The 20,320-nt window shown below is 40.2% G+C and overlaps 2 protein-coding genes across 9 annotated transcripts; both read right to left on the bottom strand.

Moving 5' to 3' along the window:
- Nucleotides 1-869: 869 nt before the first annotated feature.
- On the bottom strand, nucleotides 870-3,548 carry PSORS1C2 (psoriasis susceptibility 1 candidate 2). Its single transcript, XM_031965195.1, has 2 exons — nucleotides 2,012-3,548; nucleotides 870-1,585 (listed from the first exon to the last, which is right to left on the bottom strand). Exons 1-2 carry the CDS (start codon nucleotides 2,061-2,063, stop codon nucleotides 1,233-1,235), a joined length of 405 nt encoding a protein of 134 aa, XP_031821055.1. The 5' UTR covers nucleotides 2,064-3,548; the 3' UTR covers nucleotides 870-1,232.
- A 143-nt stretch (nucleotides 3,549-3,691) lies between these two features.
- Nucleotides 3,692-20,264, bottom strand: CCHCR1 (coiled-coil alpha-helical rod protein 1). 8 transcript variants are annotated; one of them, XM_031965194.1, is made up of 18 exons: nucleotides 20,135-20,264; nucleotides 18,936-19,002; nucleotides 18,627-18,843; nucleotides 17,164-17,467; nucleotides 13,597-13,760; nucleotides 13,358-13,493; nucleotides 13,046-13,156; nucleotides 12,648-12,797; nucleotides 8,121-8,231; nucleotides 7,941-8,047; nucleotides 7,664-7,776; nucleotides 7,393-7,441; nucleotides 7,082-7,215; nucleotides 6,727-6,915; nucleotides 6,461-6,562; nucleotides 4,353-4,504; nucleotides 4,079-4,202; nucleotides 3,692-3,941 (listed from the first exon to the last, which is right to left on the bottom strand). In XM_031965194.1, the coding sequence occupies exons 2-18, from the start codon at nucleotides 18,994-18,996 to the stop codon at nucleotides 3,823-3,825; spliced, it is 2,343 nt and encodes a 780-aa protein (XP_031821054.1). In that variant the 5' UTR covers nucleotides 18,997-19,002; nucleotides 20,135-20,264; the 3' UTR covers nucleotides 3,692-3,822. The 8 variants fall into 8 exon arrangements, 6 of the variants coding, with proteins under 6 accessions (XP_031821054.1, XP_031821049.1, XP_031821048.1 ...); XM_031965189.1 differs by lacking the exon at nucleotides 20,135-20,264 and adding an exon at nucleotides 19,514-20,119 and having other exon boundaries at nucleotides 4,353-4,501; XM_031965188.1 differs by lacking the exon at nucleotides 20,135-20,264 and adding an exon at nucleotides 19,514-20,118.
- Between the last annotated feature and the right edge of the window lie 56 nt (nucleotides 20,265-20,320).

Genomic DNA, 20,320 nt, shown 5'->3' with positions numbered 1-20,320 from the left:
TAGAGGTTAAGTGACTCGACTAAAGCTTCATAGGTTTTTTAAGTCTAATTTTGAACTTGGATCCCTTTGAGTTTAGTGCTCTTTCTACTGTAATGTGTTGAACCCCAATACTATGTCCTTTCTGGGAAAAGTGCTTTATGAGTTTTTAGTATTCCGTGCCTTTTTGGTGGGGTAAAATACATACCACGAATGAATAACCATATCATAACGTTGAGTACTTGAGCAGGATTTCAAGACACCCTAGTCCCAAATTGTATTTGAGATTTTCTCTTAGAGACTTTACTGGGTTAAATTGAGGGCAACAAGCCAGAGAAATGGACAATTTGGGATCAAGCCTTAGTCCTTGGGGGTTACTAGGGTACAGGATATATTACTGGCCCCGTTTTCTCACATATAAAATATATTACCTCCTCCCAGGATTTGAGATAAGCAACTGTAAATTTTAAATAAATATATATATATATAAAACTTTTATATTTATACATATATAAACATAAATATATATAAAAAACTTTTAAGCCCATCAACTTCCCTCAGTCCCATGAAACATTTCGAGGACTTTAGTCTTTTATTCTCTCAATGCAATAGCCATCAAAGCTGGATACTATAGTTCTCTTGGTCTCCAATTAGTCCAAGTTACCTTTCTTGAGCTCCAGAAATGGGAAGCTAAGGAACCAGATATCCAGATCCCTGAAGACAGTAGGGACTATGAAGATGAAAAGAGGATCAAGGATCAAAGGATTTAAAAACTATGGCTAAGGTTTCTTTCCCCATTCTTTCTTTCTACTCTGGGTGATTAGGAAGCTAACAGAAATATTTAGCAACCTCATCCAAGGACCAGTAAAAATAAAAGAATATGGATACACAAGGATTATTAAGTGTGATTTTATTCTTCCATTTCATGGAAGTTCTGGTATTGTCCATCTTCAACTTCCTGTCATGGCCACCAAATGATGGCAGAAAACACAAAAAACTAGTTATCCTAGTTGTGGAGATTCTGGAAGAACTGATACAGGAAAAACGGGATAGAATATGAGGTAAGAATATGCTCTGGGGGTGACCAACAAGAATTAAGGTAAAGATGGAGAGAAAAGGTAAATCTTTGGGAGGATAGTGTTATCAGAACAAAAATAAAAGAGGAACAGAAAAATTACTGATCCACAGGAATGAGGAAAATATGTTAAGTGAACAAGGTCTTATATGTATGAGAGAGGGGGATTGAGAACACTCAATTATCTGTATTCCTCCATAGGTGGATCAAGGTCTGACTCATGAGAGACAGCATCTATCTCACGGCCAGGAGGCCATGGATTCTCAGGGGGCTGGGATCCAGCAGGCCAGGGGTCATCGGGCAGTGGAGGTTGGGAAGTAGTTGTTGTAGGAGGTTCAGGGGGCCAGACTTCACTTTCATCCAGATCTCCCCAGGTATGACCTGGGCCTGAAGATGGAGGTTCTTCAAATACAGGAGGTATACCTGGCCAGGGGTCACCGGGGATTGGGGGACCTTGTGGCCATGTAGGCCCACCGTTTTCTTCAGGAGCCTCCAAGGCTGGTGGCAAAGGGTGGTCATTGTTGCCTCTGATGCCTGTAAAAGAGAGAAAATATAATGGAATGGATGATGCCTTTCCCACAAATGCTATGACAGAATTTGTGTAAATCCTGAAATGGACATTAATCCTGAACACTGAGAATATTGACTGTAATATTAATTTCCACCACAATTCTGATCCATTAACCTCCACACCAAACCAGATCCCTAAAGAGAAGAAATCCCTCAAGTTCACAAGTTATGACTTGTATCCCAAAGATGATCTGGTCCCAAATTCATACCCTAAAACATAATACCCCAAAATTCCATTTTTTTAAATCTACAAAACCCTCTAATTTCCCCCTCAAAAACTTTCCCAACCTGCCCCTCATGTTACCCCCTACTTTCATCATTTTCCTTCCCTCCCTCTCAGATCACCAAATTGTTCTCCCTCCTCCATTCCATTATCTTTCCCCTTCTCACCTCCTGAAAGGAGACAAAGAACCAGAATTTCCAGTAGCTTCCAATTTAGCATGATTCTGAAGCTCTCCCTTCTGGGCCCCGAGGAAGGGCAGAATGAGTCTGTAGTGCCCAGGAACTGACTTTATAGGGGAGAAAAGAGGAGGAGCCCAAACTCTGAGAAGGAAAAATCCCAATGACTCAACTGTTACTAGAAAAGGTGGAAGGACATAACTGGACAGACTTGTTTGGGAAGGAGAGAGGGAAGAAGTCAAGGTGTTTCTATCTGTGCAACAACCACTCAAGTTAAGCTTGCAGTCTCAGGGCCCAGCTGTCCAAGTTGCCTGCTTTCCTGGATTTCCACTTCAGCAATCTAAGCACCTAAATTCTTTGTCCCTGACTTCTCTTACTCACTTAGCTTCCAAGTCAATACACACTCCTCCCCCTCAAGATTCATACTGAGATCTCCATTTTTGTTGTCTTACCTCAGTCAGGAGTAAAGGGCGTATACAAATCATGTAATGAAACAATCTAATTACAGAGGCAGTGAAGCAAATATATATATATATATATATATATATGACGCCTGGATTTTAAGGGGGGTGAGAATTGAAGGAGAGGAGAAAAGAATGTCATATGCCCTTTGAACACAAGGGGCACAGCTGGGACATTATACTAATATACCATCTCTCAACTCTTTCCCCAGAATAAAAACATCTCCCCAAAGTCCCTGTTTTTCTCAAGAATCATTCCTACGCTTTCTCAGGGATCCATGTGCTCAGCCTTCTAGCTACGAGTATAAATTTCACCCTGCATGAAACAAAATAAGAACCTGGAGTAGATTTAGAATGACTCAAAACAAGGAAATAGGAAAACCTAATACCTAACTCCCCCTTTTGTGGCCAAGCAGACTTTTCAGCAGAAGCACCTAATTATAGTCATCTGCTTTGCTCATCTTCCTTTTTTCCTGTCTCTCTTGTCCCTACTCCTTTTCCTTCCTCAGCCCTTTTTTGTTCTTTTTATTCTCCAGCACTCATTCTTCTCCTCTACCCTCTTTTGCCTTCAGACATCCTTCTCCTTGGGCCTCATTTCCATTTCTAAGTTCATCTTCCTTTAATGCCTAGAAATCTTTGTTTCATATTCAATGGCCTCTTCTTTTTTCCTTTCCAAATTATTACTTTTTAAGGTATTGTTTCTCAATTGTATGAACTGATGTAGAATCATGGGAACAGAGCTAAGAGAACAATTTATACAATAACAAAATTGTAAAGATCAACAACTAAGAGCTTACAAGGACTCATGACACCCAATACAGAGAGGTGATGGCCAGAGTGTGCAGATTGAGGCATACATATTTTTAAATAATGGACAATTCAAGAATTTGTTTTGTTTGACATACTCACTTTTTACAAGGAGTTTGTTTAGTCCCCCAAGGTAGGGAGGGATAGGAGGTTAATTTTAATTGTTTTAAAGATTTATTTTAATTGAAAAAATCTTTAATTTGTAAAAAATTATTGCTTCTCAAAATATCGAGATCCAACTAGGGGAAAGGAGGATATGGAAAAGAATTTTATTCTTGAAAGCAAGTTACAAAGGAAAAAAAATTACATTTCATAGGAGAGGGGGAAAGAGGCATTTGCATCAAAGAGAGTTTATGGAAAGACATCCTTAAATCTTTAGAGACAATATTTCCAAACTAATAGATCCTATTAAAGCCTCCTTTATTTGATGTAAGAAAATTCAGTCACCAAGGCAGATGTAGCTCAAGGATTAGAGCCAGCCAGCAGGTGGCCACACTTGCTACCTTCTCCACCTGTTAAGTTCCCTTTTACAGCTTACAACTGGTAAGAGGAGGATCCTACAATTGAGCACTTCCCATTGTCTCCCTCCTCTTCCCGAGTGATAACCTCACTCATTTCTTGCAGATTTTCCAGCAATGCAGAGAGATAGGATCCTGAGAAAGAATGTATATAAAAGGGGAATTACATAAGATAAAGTTCTTATATTTGGTGAGAAATGAGAGGGAGTGGATACTAAAGAAGAAAAAAAATCTAAAGAAATATTGTAGGAGTCCCACCCTCTGAATTCTACCTTTCAAAAGTTGCTTGGTGGGATGCAGAATTTCAGAACCAGGTTCCAGTGATAGGGGAGGAAGAATTGCAAACAATCGCTGTTGTTTATATTGGGAAAGGAGACCCTCCTGCTTTAGAGTGGCCTAGGAAGAAAAGAATTAAGATTTTTCTCCATCCCTAGTAGTAGGTACTTTTCCTTCAATTCCTCCCAGGATAGGGTTCCAATTTCCTTTGTCCTCTGATTATGAGAAAAAAAAAAAAAATTATAGCTCATGGCCAAGAGTAAATCATACCAACATTAAGTTTTTGTCTCGTTCCAGCTCCTGAAGCCTCTGCCTCAACCGGAATCCTTCTTCCCTCTGAACTTCCTCTTGTAGACGTCCCAGTTCCTGGCTACGTTCTTTGTCTCGGGCAGCTTGGCATTGGGCCTGGTGCAAGGAAACTACTGGAAGGGATGGAAGGAAGATATGTAAAGAATGATCCAATGGCATTATTTGGTCAAGTTATTTCCAAGATAAGAAATTGGAAGATCAGGGTTCTATTTGCTGATTTCTAGCCAACAGTTATGTAACTTTGATATATTTTGATTATTTAATATTTTCCCCTAGTTACATTGAAAACAAATTTTTTTTACATTTGCTTTTAAATTTTTTGAGTTCTAGGTTCTCTCCTTTTTCCCCCTTCTCCCTCTCCCCTACAATTTTTTTTTAAATTATAGCTTTTCATTTCCAAGCTATATGCATGGGTAATTTTTCAGCACTGACCCTTGCAAAACCTTCTATTCCAACTTTTCCCCTCCTTCCTCCCCATCCCCTCCCCTATATGGCAGGTAGGCCAATACATGTTAAGTATGTTAAAGTATATGTTAAATACAATATATGTATACATAGCCATACAGTTATTTTGCTGCACAAGAAAAATGGGACTTAGAAATAAGGTAAAATTAACCTGAGAAGGAAATCAAAAATGCAAGTGGACAAAAGCAGGAGGAGTGGAAATGCTATGTTGTGGTTCACACTCATTTCTCAGAGTTCTTTCACTGGGTGTAGCTGGTTCTCTTCATTATTGAACAAATGGAACTGATATGGTTCATCTCATTGCTGAAGAGAGCCACGAACATCAGAACTGACCATGATATAGTATTGTTGTTGACGTATATAATGATCTCCTGGTCCTACTCATTTCACTCAGCACTAGTTCTTGTAAGTCTCTCCAGGCCTTTCTGAAATTACCCCGCTGGTCATTTCCCCCAGAACAATAATACTCTATAACATTCATATACCACGATTTACTTAGCCATTCCCCAACTGATGGGCATTCATTCAATTTCCAGTTTCTAGCCACTACAAAAAGGGCTGCCACAAACATTTTTGCACATACATGTTCCTTTCCCTTCTTTTAAGATCTCCCTGGGACATAAGACCAGCAGTAACACTGCTGGATCAAAGGGTATGCACATTTTGTTAACTTTTTGAGCATAGTTCCAAATTGCTCTCCAGAATGGCTGGATGTATTCACGATTCCACCAACAATGTATCAGTGTCCCAGTTTTCCCACATCCCCTCCAATATTCAGCATTATCTTTTTCTGTCATCCCAGCCAATCTGCCTCTCCCCTACAATTAAGAAACTACATGTGAAGCTATGCAAAATATTTCCATAAAAGTCAAGTTGTGAAAGAAAATATAGATCTCCTACTCTAATGAAAATTAAAAACTCTCAAGAAAAATTAAGTTTAAAAAAGAGAGAGATAAAGGGGCAGCTAGGTGGCATAGTGGATAGAGCACCAGCCCTGAAGTTAAGAGGACTTGAGTTCAAATCTGGTCTCAGACACTTATCACACATCCTGGCTATGTGACCCTGGACAAGTCACTTAACCCCAATTGCCTCAGCAAAGAAAAAGAGAGAGAGAAAGAGAGAGAGAGAGAGAGAGAGAGAGAGAGAGAGAGAGAGAGAGAGAGAGAGAGAAAGGATGCTTTAATCTGTATTAAGACACAATCAGTTCCTTCTCTGGGTATGTATAGGATTTTCGTTTTAAGTCCTTCAGAGTAGTCGTGGTACTACTATATAAGTATATAAGTAGTGTGTATATATATATATACACATATATATATACACATATATAGTGTGTATATATATATATATATATATAAAAGTATATAAGTATATAAGTAGTCTTATACTACTGAGAATAGCAAAGTCAAGCTATGTAACTCTGGAGAAGTCACTTTAACTTATCTAGGTTTTATAAAATGAGGTATGCTAATCTTTAAATTCAGTAATCTTTATAAAGGCTGCTTCTACTATTAAAATTCTATTCATCTACAAATCTGTGACCTGAGAGGAACAAAAATACTGTGTAATGGTATTCTCCTTTCCCGTGTTCATATCCCCAAGCTCACCAGCTTTAGCATGTTCCCTCCGAGCTTCATTCAGTCTTCTCTCCATCTCTAAAAGCTGTTCCCGCAGCCTTGACTCCACTTCAGCTACCTTCTCTTGTAAGTCTAGGGACAGAAGTAGAGATCTGAGTCCCATTCTACATTAGTGCCTTCCCTGGGAAATCCTTGCCTCAGAATCAGGACCCATGAACTAGGTATGGCAGTGCAGAAGGAATTCCTCACCTCCACTCCATTCACAATTCCTCATTTTCCCCTGTACCTTTCTGTACCTTTCCCATAGGTCTCTTGCTGCTGAGTTAGTTCCCGCCGAAGGCAGGCAGCCTCTTCTGTGCTCTCCTTCTGGCTCAGTCGAGCTGCTTTCAACTGAATCCCGACCTCAACCAAAGATTCCTGGGTTTTTTGCAGTTCCTGCTCCAACTGCCGGGCCTCCTCATTCAACCGAATCCGCTCTGCCTCTCCTGAGAATCAGATAATCAATATTATTATACTATCATAGCGGAACCTAGATCCTTGGTTTTTCCCCACCATCACTAGCCCCAATTTTCCTTCCATAGGACATAAGTATCTATTTGTAGTTCTCTATACCTTCAGAAGGAACCCAAGCATTCCAAAGCCATGTGTTACCTTGTTCCCGGGCCCGGCCCACTTCCTGTTGGATAAGGCGGGCACTCAGCTGTAGCTCTTCATCTAAGCGATTCCTTTCTTCTCTTAGCTGCTGTAACTCAAGTCCCATTTCTTCAGACGGTGGGGGTGGAGGGCTATAGGGAATGAACAGAGAAATTAGACCAAATAGAGAGAAACTAGACAATGAACCTCAAAAACACATCTTTCCCCTCTACTACCCTTCAGGTTCATAAGCATCTAGCCCCTGAAGTCTCCTCTTTCTCCCCTTGGTTTACCTCCCAGGACCAATGATCTTTGTCTTCTAATTTTACCTCTGTTCCTGATGCAGCTGTGCAAGTGCTATTTTCCGAGCCACAAGGCCTTAAAAAAGAGGGGAAGAGGAAGAACATAGCTGGGTTACTGAAAAAAAAAAAAAGAAAAAAGACGAAAACAGGGAAAAATAGGAAGAGATAATAGGCTCGATTTGCGAGGGGATAAATGAAAGGAAGATTATGGAATCTAAAATGCATTAGATAAACATGAATCAAGGGGGAAAATAATTAAAACAGAAAATAGGGCCCCTGAATGGAATAGCCTTCCTACCTTGAATAGTACGGACTTGTCGGGAAGCATAGCCAAGTCGGTTGTTGAGGCTAGGAAGCTGAGCTACAGCTTCTGCCACCTTAGCTACCCGATCCTGTAGCCAGTTATGGGAACTGAAGGGACAAGAGAACATCAACTACTTCACGAATAATCATCTTTCCTCCCTTCCAAAATCTCTATTCCCTTCTTATCCAGGATTTCTTTATAGAGAAGACCAAAAAAAAAAAAAAAAAAAAAAAAAAAAAGCTCCTATTCACCTCCTCCTCATCTAAAATACCTGCTCACAGCATTAGCCACAAGCTTCATATGCTCCTCAGCTGTCTCTGTCTGTTGCTGCTGCCACAGTCTGGCATCCTGGGCTCGACTCAGCTCCCCCTGAAGGACCTGGAAATGATATAAATGACCAGGGGTTCTGATGCCTCAGCTCATGCTTCCTTCTCTTTTTCCATGTACCCACCTTGCTGTTAACTCTTTCTACTTCCACTTCAGCAGCTTTGTCCTGGAGAGATCGATGCAAAATAGTTGATTCTTGACCCCAGGATGCTACCTCACCTTCAAGTTCTGCCACCTAGGATAAAGAAGAAATTGAATGCCAAGTTCCTGGATTCATAAGGAAAATGACAAGGGAAGACACAGAAACAGGGTGCCCTTGGTCCCTTGGCAGAAGAATGCCTAGGTTCTTGAAGGAAGTGGGGACCAATTTAGGATTACTTTCTTTTTGTTTTGTTGCTGAGGCAATTGGGGTTGACTTGCCCAAACTCCACATATCTAGAAAGTGTTAAGTATCTGAGGCCACATTTGAACTCAGATCCTTCTGATTTCAGGGATTACTTTCTTTAAAATATATCTTAATGGTCCAAATATAGGCCACAATCCCCTCCCTACTCCCACTCTAATCCTCCCAAGAGTTAGCTCTGTACAAAATCTGAATATGGCTGATAGTATTAATTCTCAATGTTTAAGTATTTTTTTTTCTTTTAAAAGAATTCATTTGAGGAATATAACCTATATTTGGGAGTCTACATTATGTGAAAATTCTATTTACATAAATAATTCAGTGTCTGTGTACTGAATACAGTGTTGGAACTTGGAAAGACTATAAAATTTGAGATGTGATTCCAGCTCTTACTCAAGGATGTCCTTTTTTTTTTTTTTTAACTTAATAATATTTTATTTTTCCCATTACATATATAGTTTCAACATTCATTTTTGTAAGATTTTGAGTTCCAGACATTTTTCCTTCCCTCCCTTATTTTTCCCTTTTCCAAGACAGTAAGCAATCTGATATGGGTTATATATGTACAATCATTTTAAAATATATTCTATATTAGTCATACTGTGAAAGAATAATCAGAACAAAAAGGAAAAATCACAAGAAAAAAAAAGGTGAAAATAGTATGCTTTAATCTTTCTTCAGTATCCACAGTTCTTTCTCTGCACACACATGGTATTTCCTACCCCAAGTCTATTGGAATTGAAGGACTTGTTCTTTTGATCCCTAAGAAGCACAATATTAAGCACTTACTTTTTATCCAGCACCGTACTAAGTATTAGGGATGCAGTGAATGGGAGATAAAAGGTAGACCTTCTACAGAAGGTAGAATTTGAATCAAGTCTTAGAGGAAGCCTAGAGACATAGATGAAAAATGAAAAGGGAAACTATTCCATGTACATGGGATAGTAAGTGAAAAGACAAAGATATGTTGTGTCTTCATATACAGAAAGCAAGCCAATATGTATATTGTGTATAATGTTTGTATAGTTTTTTTTTTTGTCATGACACACTTTTAAGTTTAACCTACATTATTAACATTTTCCCTATCACTTTCTTAAGTCAAGACAATTAACAAAACAATAAATGAAGTCCTAATGTGTAAAGTGCTTACATTAAAAATTTAACAATAGGCTTCTGCCAACTAGTCCAAGCTAGCTCCTTCTGTTATGTTCAGAAGCTAGCACAGAACTCAAAAGTTAAAAGGAACTTCAAAGGTCATCTCAGAAAGCACTTTGCAGACCTTGAAGTACTATATAACTATGAATTGTTGATAACAATGACTTATCTAATCCAGCTGTTTTCATAGTGGATTGTCAATTCTTTCCAGGGGTGCTCAAGGTCAAAACTATTTTAATATTAATTTATTAAGTAAATTAATTATTAGTGAAGTATTAACAATTACTGTTCATTAAATAACTAATATTAATAACATTATAATATTAAATTAATATTTTAATCTCTCTGTGTCCTCACAATTCTTTCAAGGGGTGCTCAAGGTCAAAACTATTTTAATAATACTACTAAGGTATTATTCTAATAAGTTAAATAGTGCTAAATATATAAGCAAACTAAATTCTCTGGAGTCCTCAAAAATTTTTAAATGTAAAGGTGTCTTAAGACTAAAAAATTTGAGAACTGCTGAACTAGATTATCTTTTACCCTAAGCAAATTCCACTGAGAATATCTTTAGTAGTGGTCATCTGACTCCTCCTGGGGAAATCACACAAGTCAGAATATATCCTAAAGCCCCCTAAAATCTTTTAATAATTTTAATTTTTTTCAACCAACAAAAATCTGTTTCCTCATTCTCTCACCCCAATAATTAAGAACTTAAATAAAAATAAAATCCATTACAAAAATGTATAATCAAAACAAACACCCACAGTGGTGATATAACCCTTCCCAAATTGTCTTCATTCTACAGTGTTTCACCTATCAGGAGCTGGATAGTATATTTTATCATCAGTCCTCTGGAATGAGTTATTATGCCGAGTTCCTAAATTTTCAAAATTGTTTACCTTTACCACATAACTGTCATTGCATTAATTACTTTCCTGGTTGTTTACTTCATTCCACATTAGTTCACACAAACATCCACAGCTTTCTCTGAAACTTTCTCTTTATTATTTTCATCATATAGACCATAATTTATTTACCCAATCAACAATTTATAAGCACTCCCCCACCAGATTCCCATTGTCATGTCAAAAAAGAGCTGCATTTTTTTGAACATTGTTACAGAATTTCTCTTTTAATTCTCTCTTTTAATTCACCCTCTTTCCTTCCCCTGTCTCCCAGTTTCCATGTTGAGTGAAATACATTTCTGAACCCAACCTGTGTGTGTATTCTTCCTTCAATCAATTCAGATGAGAATTGAAGTGGTAAACTGCTCCTCCAATTCCTCTTCATTTGCATCTTTATTCCCATTATCCCACCACAATCACCTTATATTCCCACCTTATATTCCGCTTTCCTTTATTCTTTTTTTTTTTCTGAGGCAATGGGGAGTTAAGTGAATTGCCCAGGGTTACATAGCTAGGAAATGTTAAACGTCTGAGACCCAATTTGAACTCATACTTCAGAGATGGTGCTTTACCCACTGCAACACCTAGCTGGCCCCCTTTATTCTTTTAGTCATATCAAGACATAGCAAAGCTACTCACATGCTAATTACCGTCCTATGATTCCTCCTAATAACAGGAATCAGAAGAGACACATGTAACATTTCCTCATATTTGAATGTTAGTTTATGTAATCTTTTACATTTGCTTGCTCATTTTCATTTTTTTTAAAAAATATTTCCTTAACCCATGGGTTTGAACTTTAAAATTTCTACACAGTTTTGGAGTTTTCACCAAGAATGGTTAGATATCCTCTATTTCAAGAAAGATCCATTTTTCCTTGAAGTACTTTCTGAGGAAAATCCAATTCAATGAGGAAAAAATTCGATTTTTTCCTCAAGCATTTTCATTTTACTTATAAAGTTTTTAAATTTAAAAAAAAAAAAAACCTTTTGCTTCATATCTTCTAGGAATTACAAATGAGTCTGTGCCCAAGCTGTGTTTTCTTCTGAGGCTTTGTTTATAATTCTTTTTAAGTCATTCTCTTTTTTTGAATCTTAAGACTTCCTACCATAATATTAAGCTTTTTAAGATATGATTCTTTTTTTTTTTTTTTTTTGGCTCATTCTTCCAACTTACTTCCTAACTTCAGACTTGAGTAAAGCTGGGCTATGGCACTTCTAGTGGGAAGGCATGGGCAGATCCTGCTGTTACTTTCTTGGGGTATTCCTGGGTGTTATTCCAGTATTGGGGTATTCAGGGACAAACTGAGGACCTGGCATGCTTTCAGCGTTCCCTTGTCTGAGCTGTGCAAATTCTTGAGCTGAGGACTGGGTCTGAACAACAATAGACAGCTGCTGGACTCAGTTTTTATAAGCCACCTTGAAAGTTTTATTGATTTAGTGACAGAATTGTAGGGAAGCTTAGATTTGCAGTTCTCACCCTGGTTATTTCTCTGCAGTCAAGGCTAGATGCTAGAAGTAAGAATTAGCTCTTCTAGGGACTAAGCCATATCTTTACTACTTTGTTTCTAAACTACTTCCTTTCTACCCAGTATTTCCTTACTTAGGAACACTATTTAGGATACAGGTCCCTTCTCAGTACACTCTGGATCTAAGACACAGGACTGTGACAAAGGTAACAAAGCTATCAGTTTCTCCATCTCTGTGCTAGTACCCTGGTATGGATCCAGGACCTCCTCTTGTTCAGTTTCTTTCTCTGCTTTGGAGTGTTCCACACAAAGCATATTCCTAGCCCAATTCCATTCCTAGGGTCAGCAGATCTCTTTTGTTTCCCTATTATAATCTGAGCAGATCAAATGACTACATGGTGACTTACTCTGAACATCTCCATTAGGAATTAATCTAATACATTTGCTAAATCTATTTGAAGTTTTATGGCAGAGAGCTCAACTGTACTGCTTCCTTCTATTTCTTCATCTTTATTCTGCCTGCAGTGTAGAATCTTTGTTGTTTCACCCCATCCCTTTCTCCCCGAGGCATTTCATATCTCCATGGTCTATATACCTATAACCATTCTTGACGAAAAGACCAGAACTGTGTAGACACTTTGAAGTGCAAACACATGGGATAACAGAAATATAAAAAAATGAATGTGTGTATATATATGTGTTGGAAAGAGATGTTACCTTTCCTTTAAGCTTTTGAGTATGATGAGTATGTTCCAACTCCTGGGCTTTCAGCTGCACCATCAAGGCAAACACTTTTTCCCTCCAACGGTTCAGCAGGGCCTGAGCCTTCTTGGCTGACTCAGACTTTAGGGGGTCTGTAGGCTGGACCTTCAAAGTAAAGAAGAAATATGAGGTCACAACTTCCATGGAAGATGAATATTCCTTACTGCTCCTACCTTATCTTAAGCAACAAAAAAATCAAAGTAAGAATGAAGATCCACAAAGTAAGAAGGAATAAAAGTAAGAGTAAGGAAAGGAAGAATTCAAGAGGAAATTGGCTAGTAGAGGACATCTATGTCTCAGTAGGGATTCTTGGAGCAATAATACTTAAATTCTGTGAAGAGAACCATGTTTACCTTCCAACCCAGTTCTTCTTCCTGAAGGACAAGGATGTCCTGGAGGCTCTGCACTCGAACTTGTAGCAACTCCAAAGTGGCACACAAGGCATCCCGATCTTCCTGCAAATGCTGGCCAGGGGAAGGAGATTCTTAACTACAGTAATATCTTAGTACTTACTCCTAGAATATGCCTGCTTCTCCCACCCCTCAGGTTTTGGTGTACCACTAGGTAAAGTCCCCTCCTCTGTTAATGAACTTCTCCAGAAGATCCAAAAAAATCTCTGTATTCACTTCCACCCCAAAGATAAAGTCACTCCTCTAATCTCTCACCTGCACAGTTTCTAGTAGCTGCTTCCGCTCCTGTTCCCACATCTGGTTCTTGCTCTCTGGTGATATTTGATCCCCTACATACTTCCTAAGCTGGTCAACAAGAGCCACCTGGGTATTGAGTTCTGCATGAGTCTTACTAAGATTGATGGATAAAAGTAAGAAAATAAAGGCTTTGAGTGAAAGAACCTGCTCTTCCTTCAATTGCTGACTCCTTTTATTGAATCTGTATTTCTCCTCACCTTAGTTCCTCCCTTAACATCCTAGCCTCCCTCTGTACAACAGCCAACTCCTTGGTCTCTTCTTCCCTCTTAGATTCCATAGTCTTCACTTTCTCCTCCAACTCATGGGTCTTGTTGGCCAGGGCAGCAAGAGCTTCCTGATGAGCTGTGGTCATGTGGGAGATCTCAATAGGAAAAAAACAACAGAGCAGAGGTTGAACAGGAAGGAGCTTCTCTTATACCTTTGCTCTATAAATTCTTCAAACTCCTCTGGAACCTATTTCTCTTCTCTTTCAATCTACCTTCTCTTCCTTAGTCTCTACTTCTATCTCATTCACTCTCTTACTTTAATCAATACAATATCTGACATCTATTAAATGTCTACTGTATTTAAAGCACTTTGCTAGGCATTGGGGCAGATATAAAATTTAGATTAAAGAGATTGTCCCCTGAACTCATTAAGCTTAAGGTTCAAGAGAGAAGACACACATGTAACTGTTGATTTTGTGTGTGTGTGTGTGTGTGTGTGTGTGTATAAGGGAATCAGAGAAGTGTAAATTAAGTGCTATGTATATGAGGAGAATCAGGGAAATTGTGGGTTTGAAGGGCTTTATTTAAACAAGGATTTAATCTAGTGTTTATGATGTAATAAAATTGTGTCCCCAGATCTTTGTGGAGGATGGGCAACCTGGCCTTGGGAAAATTCCTAAAAATGATCCCCACCCACCGGAATCTCCCTTGGGAAAGCTACCTGGTTTCCCAAGGGAATGGCTCACCTCCAATTAATCTTTGAATCACTTTGGTCTGGGAAACAATCACAACCCTTATTGATTTGAAAATTAGCTCTTAATTGTTTCCTAGCCCCAAACTATAGAAGGCTAATAAAAAAAACTGACTCTTACCCCAAACCTTTGCTAATTCCCATCAGGATTTGGCTCACTGAGGATCAGTAAATAAACCCATTTTTTGCCAAAAACCTCGCCTGGAGATCAGGACTGTGAATTCTTTCACAAAAACCAGCCTGGGGACCCCCTCATTGTTAGTGTATCTCTCACCCCTCATTTCTGTTTCTTTCAAGTAGATTCAGAGAAAGATTAGATTGTCTGCTTTCTCTCCTCTGTGAGAGAACAGGAGGTGGGGAATTACTTCATGACCCAAATATTTGACAGACTGACAGGTGACCTGGGCTGATCCTGTAGCCCTTAGAGACCAGAAAATTGAATTTTTATGGTTCCCATCTGAGAAGGCCTCTCGGATGGGGCTGCAGATCAAGATACCATCCACATACTGGATGATATTGCTATTAAGCAGCTCCAAATCCCTTAAATCTTTAGCCAATACTAAAAGTTTGTGCTTAAGAAATTTCTCATTCGGGGTTGCAATCCCTCCCTAGCCTCTGGCTTTATTGGATATTGGCATTTGTGGGGGAATACACTGGGGAGACCCCAAATCAAAAAGAAATTCAATAGTCTTACCTGCCACATCCCGGTGTTCAGCTGTCATGGTGGAACAAGGGGGAGCTTGACCAAGCTCCAAAATCCTGCTGAGGGCAGGACATTGGTGAAGCAGCTTGTACCCTGTGCACTCTCTTTCAGTGCCCCTCCTGATTACACCTGGGGAATTTCCTCTGAGGACAGTTCTGGCCTGATGGCCCTGTCCATTACACCTGAAGCACAAACTCCTATGGTTCCCAGATATAGCAACAGCTAAAATTTGGGGCTGTTCTCCATTTTTCGCTTTAATTCTGCAATCTTCCTCCTCTACTGTAGTTTGGTCCCTATTATTGAAAACTCCAAAAGCTGTTTCTAACAGCTGAGTTGGAGAAGTTTGAGGGCCCAAAGCTGGCTTCTGCAGCTTCCTCCCTATATCTGGAGCAGATTGTCTGACATTAGGTCCTGTCTTTGACAAGGAGGCGGTTCTAAAAAGGATTTACAAGCCTCCTGATAAGGGCTGCATGGGCATGGCAGAGGAGGGATCCTGTTTCCCTAAAGGAGTAGGAAGGAGTTATTTCAAAGGTTAGTATCTAATTTTAACTTCCCTTCAGCAAATTTTAGCGGCATCCTGTAGTGCTGTTTTAAGTTTTTTAGTTGTGAGATCTTTTAGGAAGAGACAACCTAAGGGAGAATCCTTAAGAATAGAGTCAGAGGTGGATTGTCCCATTTTTTTTTTTTTTTTTTTTTTTTTTGCTACAAGTTTTAGATTTTCCAGATTCTATAATAGGTATCCCTGAGAGGGAGACAAGTGACAGAAGTCTCTTGGTTAAGGGCACTTCTGCTAAAAGACATAGGAATTCCAATCAAGGAAGGCTGCTGAGCATAGATTTCCTGACTACCCAAACTTTCTCGGATGTATGGGTATCCTTTGCTATTGAACAGACACAACAGAGACAAGGGGAGGTTTACCTTGACCAGGATGTAAAATATCAGGAATTCCCATAGCAGGCCACCAAATGTTGAGGTGTGAGAAATGAGGGATGACAGACACCCTAACAGTGATGGGGTCCCCAGGCTGGTGTTGCAAGTTTTTGTGAAAGAATTCAGTCTCAATCTCCAGGCAAGGCTTTTGGTAAAAAAAGGATTTATTCATTGAAAAACTATTTCCTCAGTGGGCCAAATCCTGATAGGAATTAGCAAAGGTTTGGGGTACAGAGTTGTTTTTATTATAGTTTGGGGCTAGGGAGCAATTAAGGGCTAATTTTCAAATCAATAAGGGTTGCAATTATTTCCAGACCAAAATGATTCATGATTAATTGGAGGTGGGCGATTCCATGGGAAACCAGGTAGCTTTACCAAGGGAGAGTCAGGTGGATGGGGATCAATGTTAGGAATTTCCCCAGGTCAGGCGGTCCATCAGGTGATCCACCCTCCACAAAAAATCAGGGGACACAGTTCTATTATATCATTTAGAGAATGGGTAGGTATTTAACAGGCAAAACACTCCATGTAGGTACGGGGCAGAATTTAAACAAAGATATGGAGGTGAGAAAGAACAGGATATGTATGAACAATCTAATTAGCTGAAACATACAGTTTGAATAGGATCAATTTTTAGACAGTCCTGAAAGTCAGACTAAGGAGTTTTAACTTTATTTGGGCAATAGGAAGCTACTGAAGGATTTTGAACAGAAGGATGATTCAACCAAATGTGTACCAAAGCAAGGCAACAATGTGAAAAATGAATTGGAATGGGCAGAGAGTAGTATTTGGATGACTTATTAGGAGCCTATCATGAAAATATAGGCAGATAATGTTTAGAACCTACTTTGGGGTTCCAAAAGAAAAATAGAATACTTGAGTCCCAAGAAGTAAATTAAAGTTTTGGGAGGGAAACAAGGTATATGAATCCTGAGAAGTGGGAAGAGAGAATAAGAACAATGAATGCAGAATGCCCTATCTCAACTGTATCAGCTTGTGTCCTTCAGATTCTTCCTTACTCTGGATTCTCAACATCTTCCTGATCAGGTAGATTAGTATCTAATCTCATACCAAAGGATCTTTGCTAAAGTGTGATTATCTCAGATTAATTGCCTACAAAGTGGAACTGAGACAAATCCCAACCAATCCCTAATATTTTCTTATTCTAATTTACCTGTTCCTTGTGCAGCTTTTGAATCTCTTCCATCTCTCTTTTGTTTCCTTCTTCCAATTTCTGCCGAATGAGCTCTGCCCCAGCCAAGGCAGCACGAAGTTCCTCTATTTCAACCTGCATAGCTTGCTCTGCCTGTCCCAAAACTTCAAGCTCCTCAGCTTGAGTTGCCAGTCGAGTCTTCTGATGGACTGAAGCCAACCGCAAGGCCTGGCTCTCCTTCTCAAGTCTCCAAATCTCTTCCAGTTGCTGAGAGACCAACTCAGTCTGGGAATTCAAGCTCTGTGGCCCCACATGGTCCAGGGACCTTTGGGGAAAGTTATAGGTGAGATATGTCCTCTTTGCTCTCATGTTAGAAAGGGATGAACAAGTGGGCCTCTGTTCCCATCTGGGTGGTTATAAGGACTTCTCTGCTCTGATATGTAGGAATGAGGAAGGGACAAGGGAGCTTCTGGGTAAAATAAAAGTCAGACACACAAGAGGATGCAAAACCTAGAAACAATAAGGATTCTGTGGATTCTAAGGATTTTACTCTGAAGAGATAATCCTCAACAAAAATTTATTTAGCACCTTTTATGTGTAAAGCACTAAATTAGGGATGCAAAATGGTATATGCCATAATCTATGTCATCAAGAGCCTTAATCTAGTTGAGGAAGGAAAGCAATACAAATACCTATACATCTATTAAATATGGTCCACTAATGGCAACAAACAATGAGTAATAGGATATCTGGTTCACAAGCAAATGAAGACATTTTGAATCTAAGAGTTCTGCTTGAGGTGGAAAAGGGAAGGCATACTCAAATTTTGTTTTAGCCTGAGAGAAGGGGGAGCCTAAGCTCCATCTAGAGGTAGAGATGAGGAAATGGATCCTCTTGTTCTAATGTGAAAAGAACAGGGGCAAGCAGATGATTTATTGAATATTTATTGTACAAATTGTTGTAAGCCCTCTGAAGAAAGGCATTTACAAATAAAAGCCATGGTCCCAATTCTTGAGAATTCACTCCAATTTCATCATGATGTCTTTCAGAATTATGACATCTTATAATAAAGTCTTTTGGCAACTCAGGAGCAAAATCCTAGTGATCTAAGACTGACCTATATATAAAGTCAACAAGTTTATTACAACATTAAGGTACTGTTTAGAAGAGGCACACACACACACAAGGAAAAATACCCCACCAAAAATCAAATAATATGGTTCAAATTTCACATACAAAAGCAGAAAGCACATAGAATCAAAAAACAATTGGGACTGAATTGTTTTGTTTTGTTTTCCTATCTTTGTTGCAAGGAAAGATTTTCTGGATAAGTTAGGAGAGAAGGTTCTATTTGGAAATTAACAGAATGTCAAAGAAAAAGGCATCAATAAAGCCTTTTTTTAAATAATCCTTTTTTTTTTTTAAGGAATCATATAAGGGGGGAGAAGAATTACAGGCAGACACTAGGATAACTAGGTCCCTACCTGGTCCTTCTTTTGGGATCATCACTATCACCTGCCCCATCTTGTTCTCTCAAAATCTGTAGTCTATTCTGCTCCCATCTATGGTCACTCTTATAATGACCAAGATGGGATGAAGGCAGGACTTGGGGTAAGGGTGGGGACTGGACAGATGTGATCCTGGACATGCCTGGAGGGGGCCGTGTTTGGAAATGAGATGGAGGCATGAGCCCACTGAGACCTGAGTAAGAAGAGAATAGAAGGATCAGTACTGCAAGTATAGGAATAGGGTGTACAATCTCCAATTCCATAGCCCAGTCCTGTCCCTTTTACCTGAAGACTGGAGCATCCCTAAAGTGGATGGGGGTTCTAGGTTCCTTCTCCCGCCATCCATTCTTTCCTGTGGAGCAAGAGAAACACCTCAAGTTCCAATTCATTTTCCAAGTTTCCAATCAATCCCTAGGAAAGATCTATAATAACCCACCCAATTCCTTAGACAATTTAACGGGTTCATCCAGCTGACATTTCTTTCCTTCATTTCTCTAAGCCTATCACTCCCACTTCTGAAAGTGATAAACTGTATCATCTATGTAAAACATCACCCATGACATAAAACCATAGGGTAAAAAAATTCCCTTTTTTTTTTTTTTAAAGGGAAAGCAGGATCTGAGATTAAGACCTCCACAAGTCTATATGGCATTCACGGCACTTGGGGCAGTGCCCTTCCTTTCCCTTATGGGCGTAATTCCCCTACTTGATTCTGTGATTTTCAGGAAAGTGAGCACAGATGGAATTAAAGGGTTGGGGAAGCAGCTCTACTGGATTGTCTGCTCAGTGCACCTGGGCAAATTCCCTCCTCACACCATTATTCCCATCACGGATTCTCCCTCCCCTTTAAAGAGTAGGCATACAGCTTGGCACCAGATGAAGTCTGTAAGATGCAGAGATCCCGAGTTACCCTTAACAGCATAGCAACTTTCAGAACCATCTTCCTGGGTAAGCAGGAAGTCTAACAGTCCTTTGCTTATTTTTAGTCTTTTGCTCATCTCCAGGCCCTCCGATGGATGTTTGCCTTTCATCCCACCCTAATACTGCCACTTTCTCTCTCCGTCACCCTTTCTATCCATTCCAGATCTTCTTCTCCCCTCTCCCCTCCACCCCAGTCTCCCACTTTGCTCCCTGTCTTTGGCTCCTCCCCCCCTCCCTGCCTGCCTCCCCTTAATTCACTCTGCCCGGGGCTGGTCACAACTGCAGCTTCTGCCCCGGCTCAGTTGCTCAGCTTCCCCCACCTCACCCCCTCCCCCCCCCTCGCCTTCCCCAGTCAAACCGACTGACGCCTTCCTCCCGATCCCCCTTCCCCGGAATCTTTGAGTCCCCGACCCTAGTCTCCCTGCGGCTCCTTCGCCCCAAGGCCCCTGCCCTCCAGCACTTTCTTTGTCCCGCCCAGTCCCCTCAGCTGCCTAGCGCCCACGTTGCCCAATCCCTCTCAACCCCTTCCCGCCCTCAACTGACTCCGGCTCGCGCTCCCTTACTCGGCGCGAGACCCTTCCTTCCCTCCGTAGCTCCGCCTCTTCCGCCCTCCTCCACACCCTTCGCGGCCCGACAGCGCTTGCGCAGAGAGGGCTAGCTGGCGGACTCCCGGACCCGCGCGCTTCCTCCGGGGGGGGGGGGGGGGGGGAGAGGGAACCGCGGCACGCAAGCGCCGTAGCATCCGGGTG

Source organism: Sarcophilus harrisii, chromosome 4, assembly GCF_902635505.1.
Source record: "Sarcophilus harrisii chromosome 4, mSarHar1.11, whole genome shotgun sequence".
Lineage (NCBI taxonomy): Eukaryota > Metazoa > Chordata > Mammalia > Dasyuromorphia > Dasyuridae > Sarcophilus > Sarcophilus harrisii.
The sequence above is the reverse complement of the archived record's forward strand: the minus strand, read 5'-3'. Positions and strand labels throughout refer to the sequence as shown.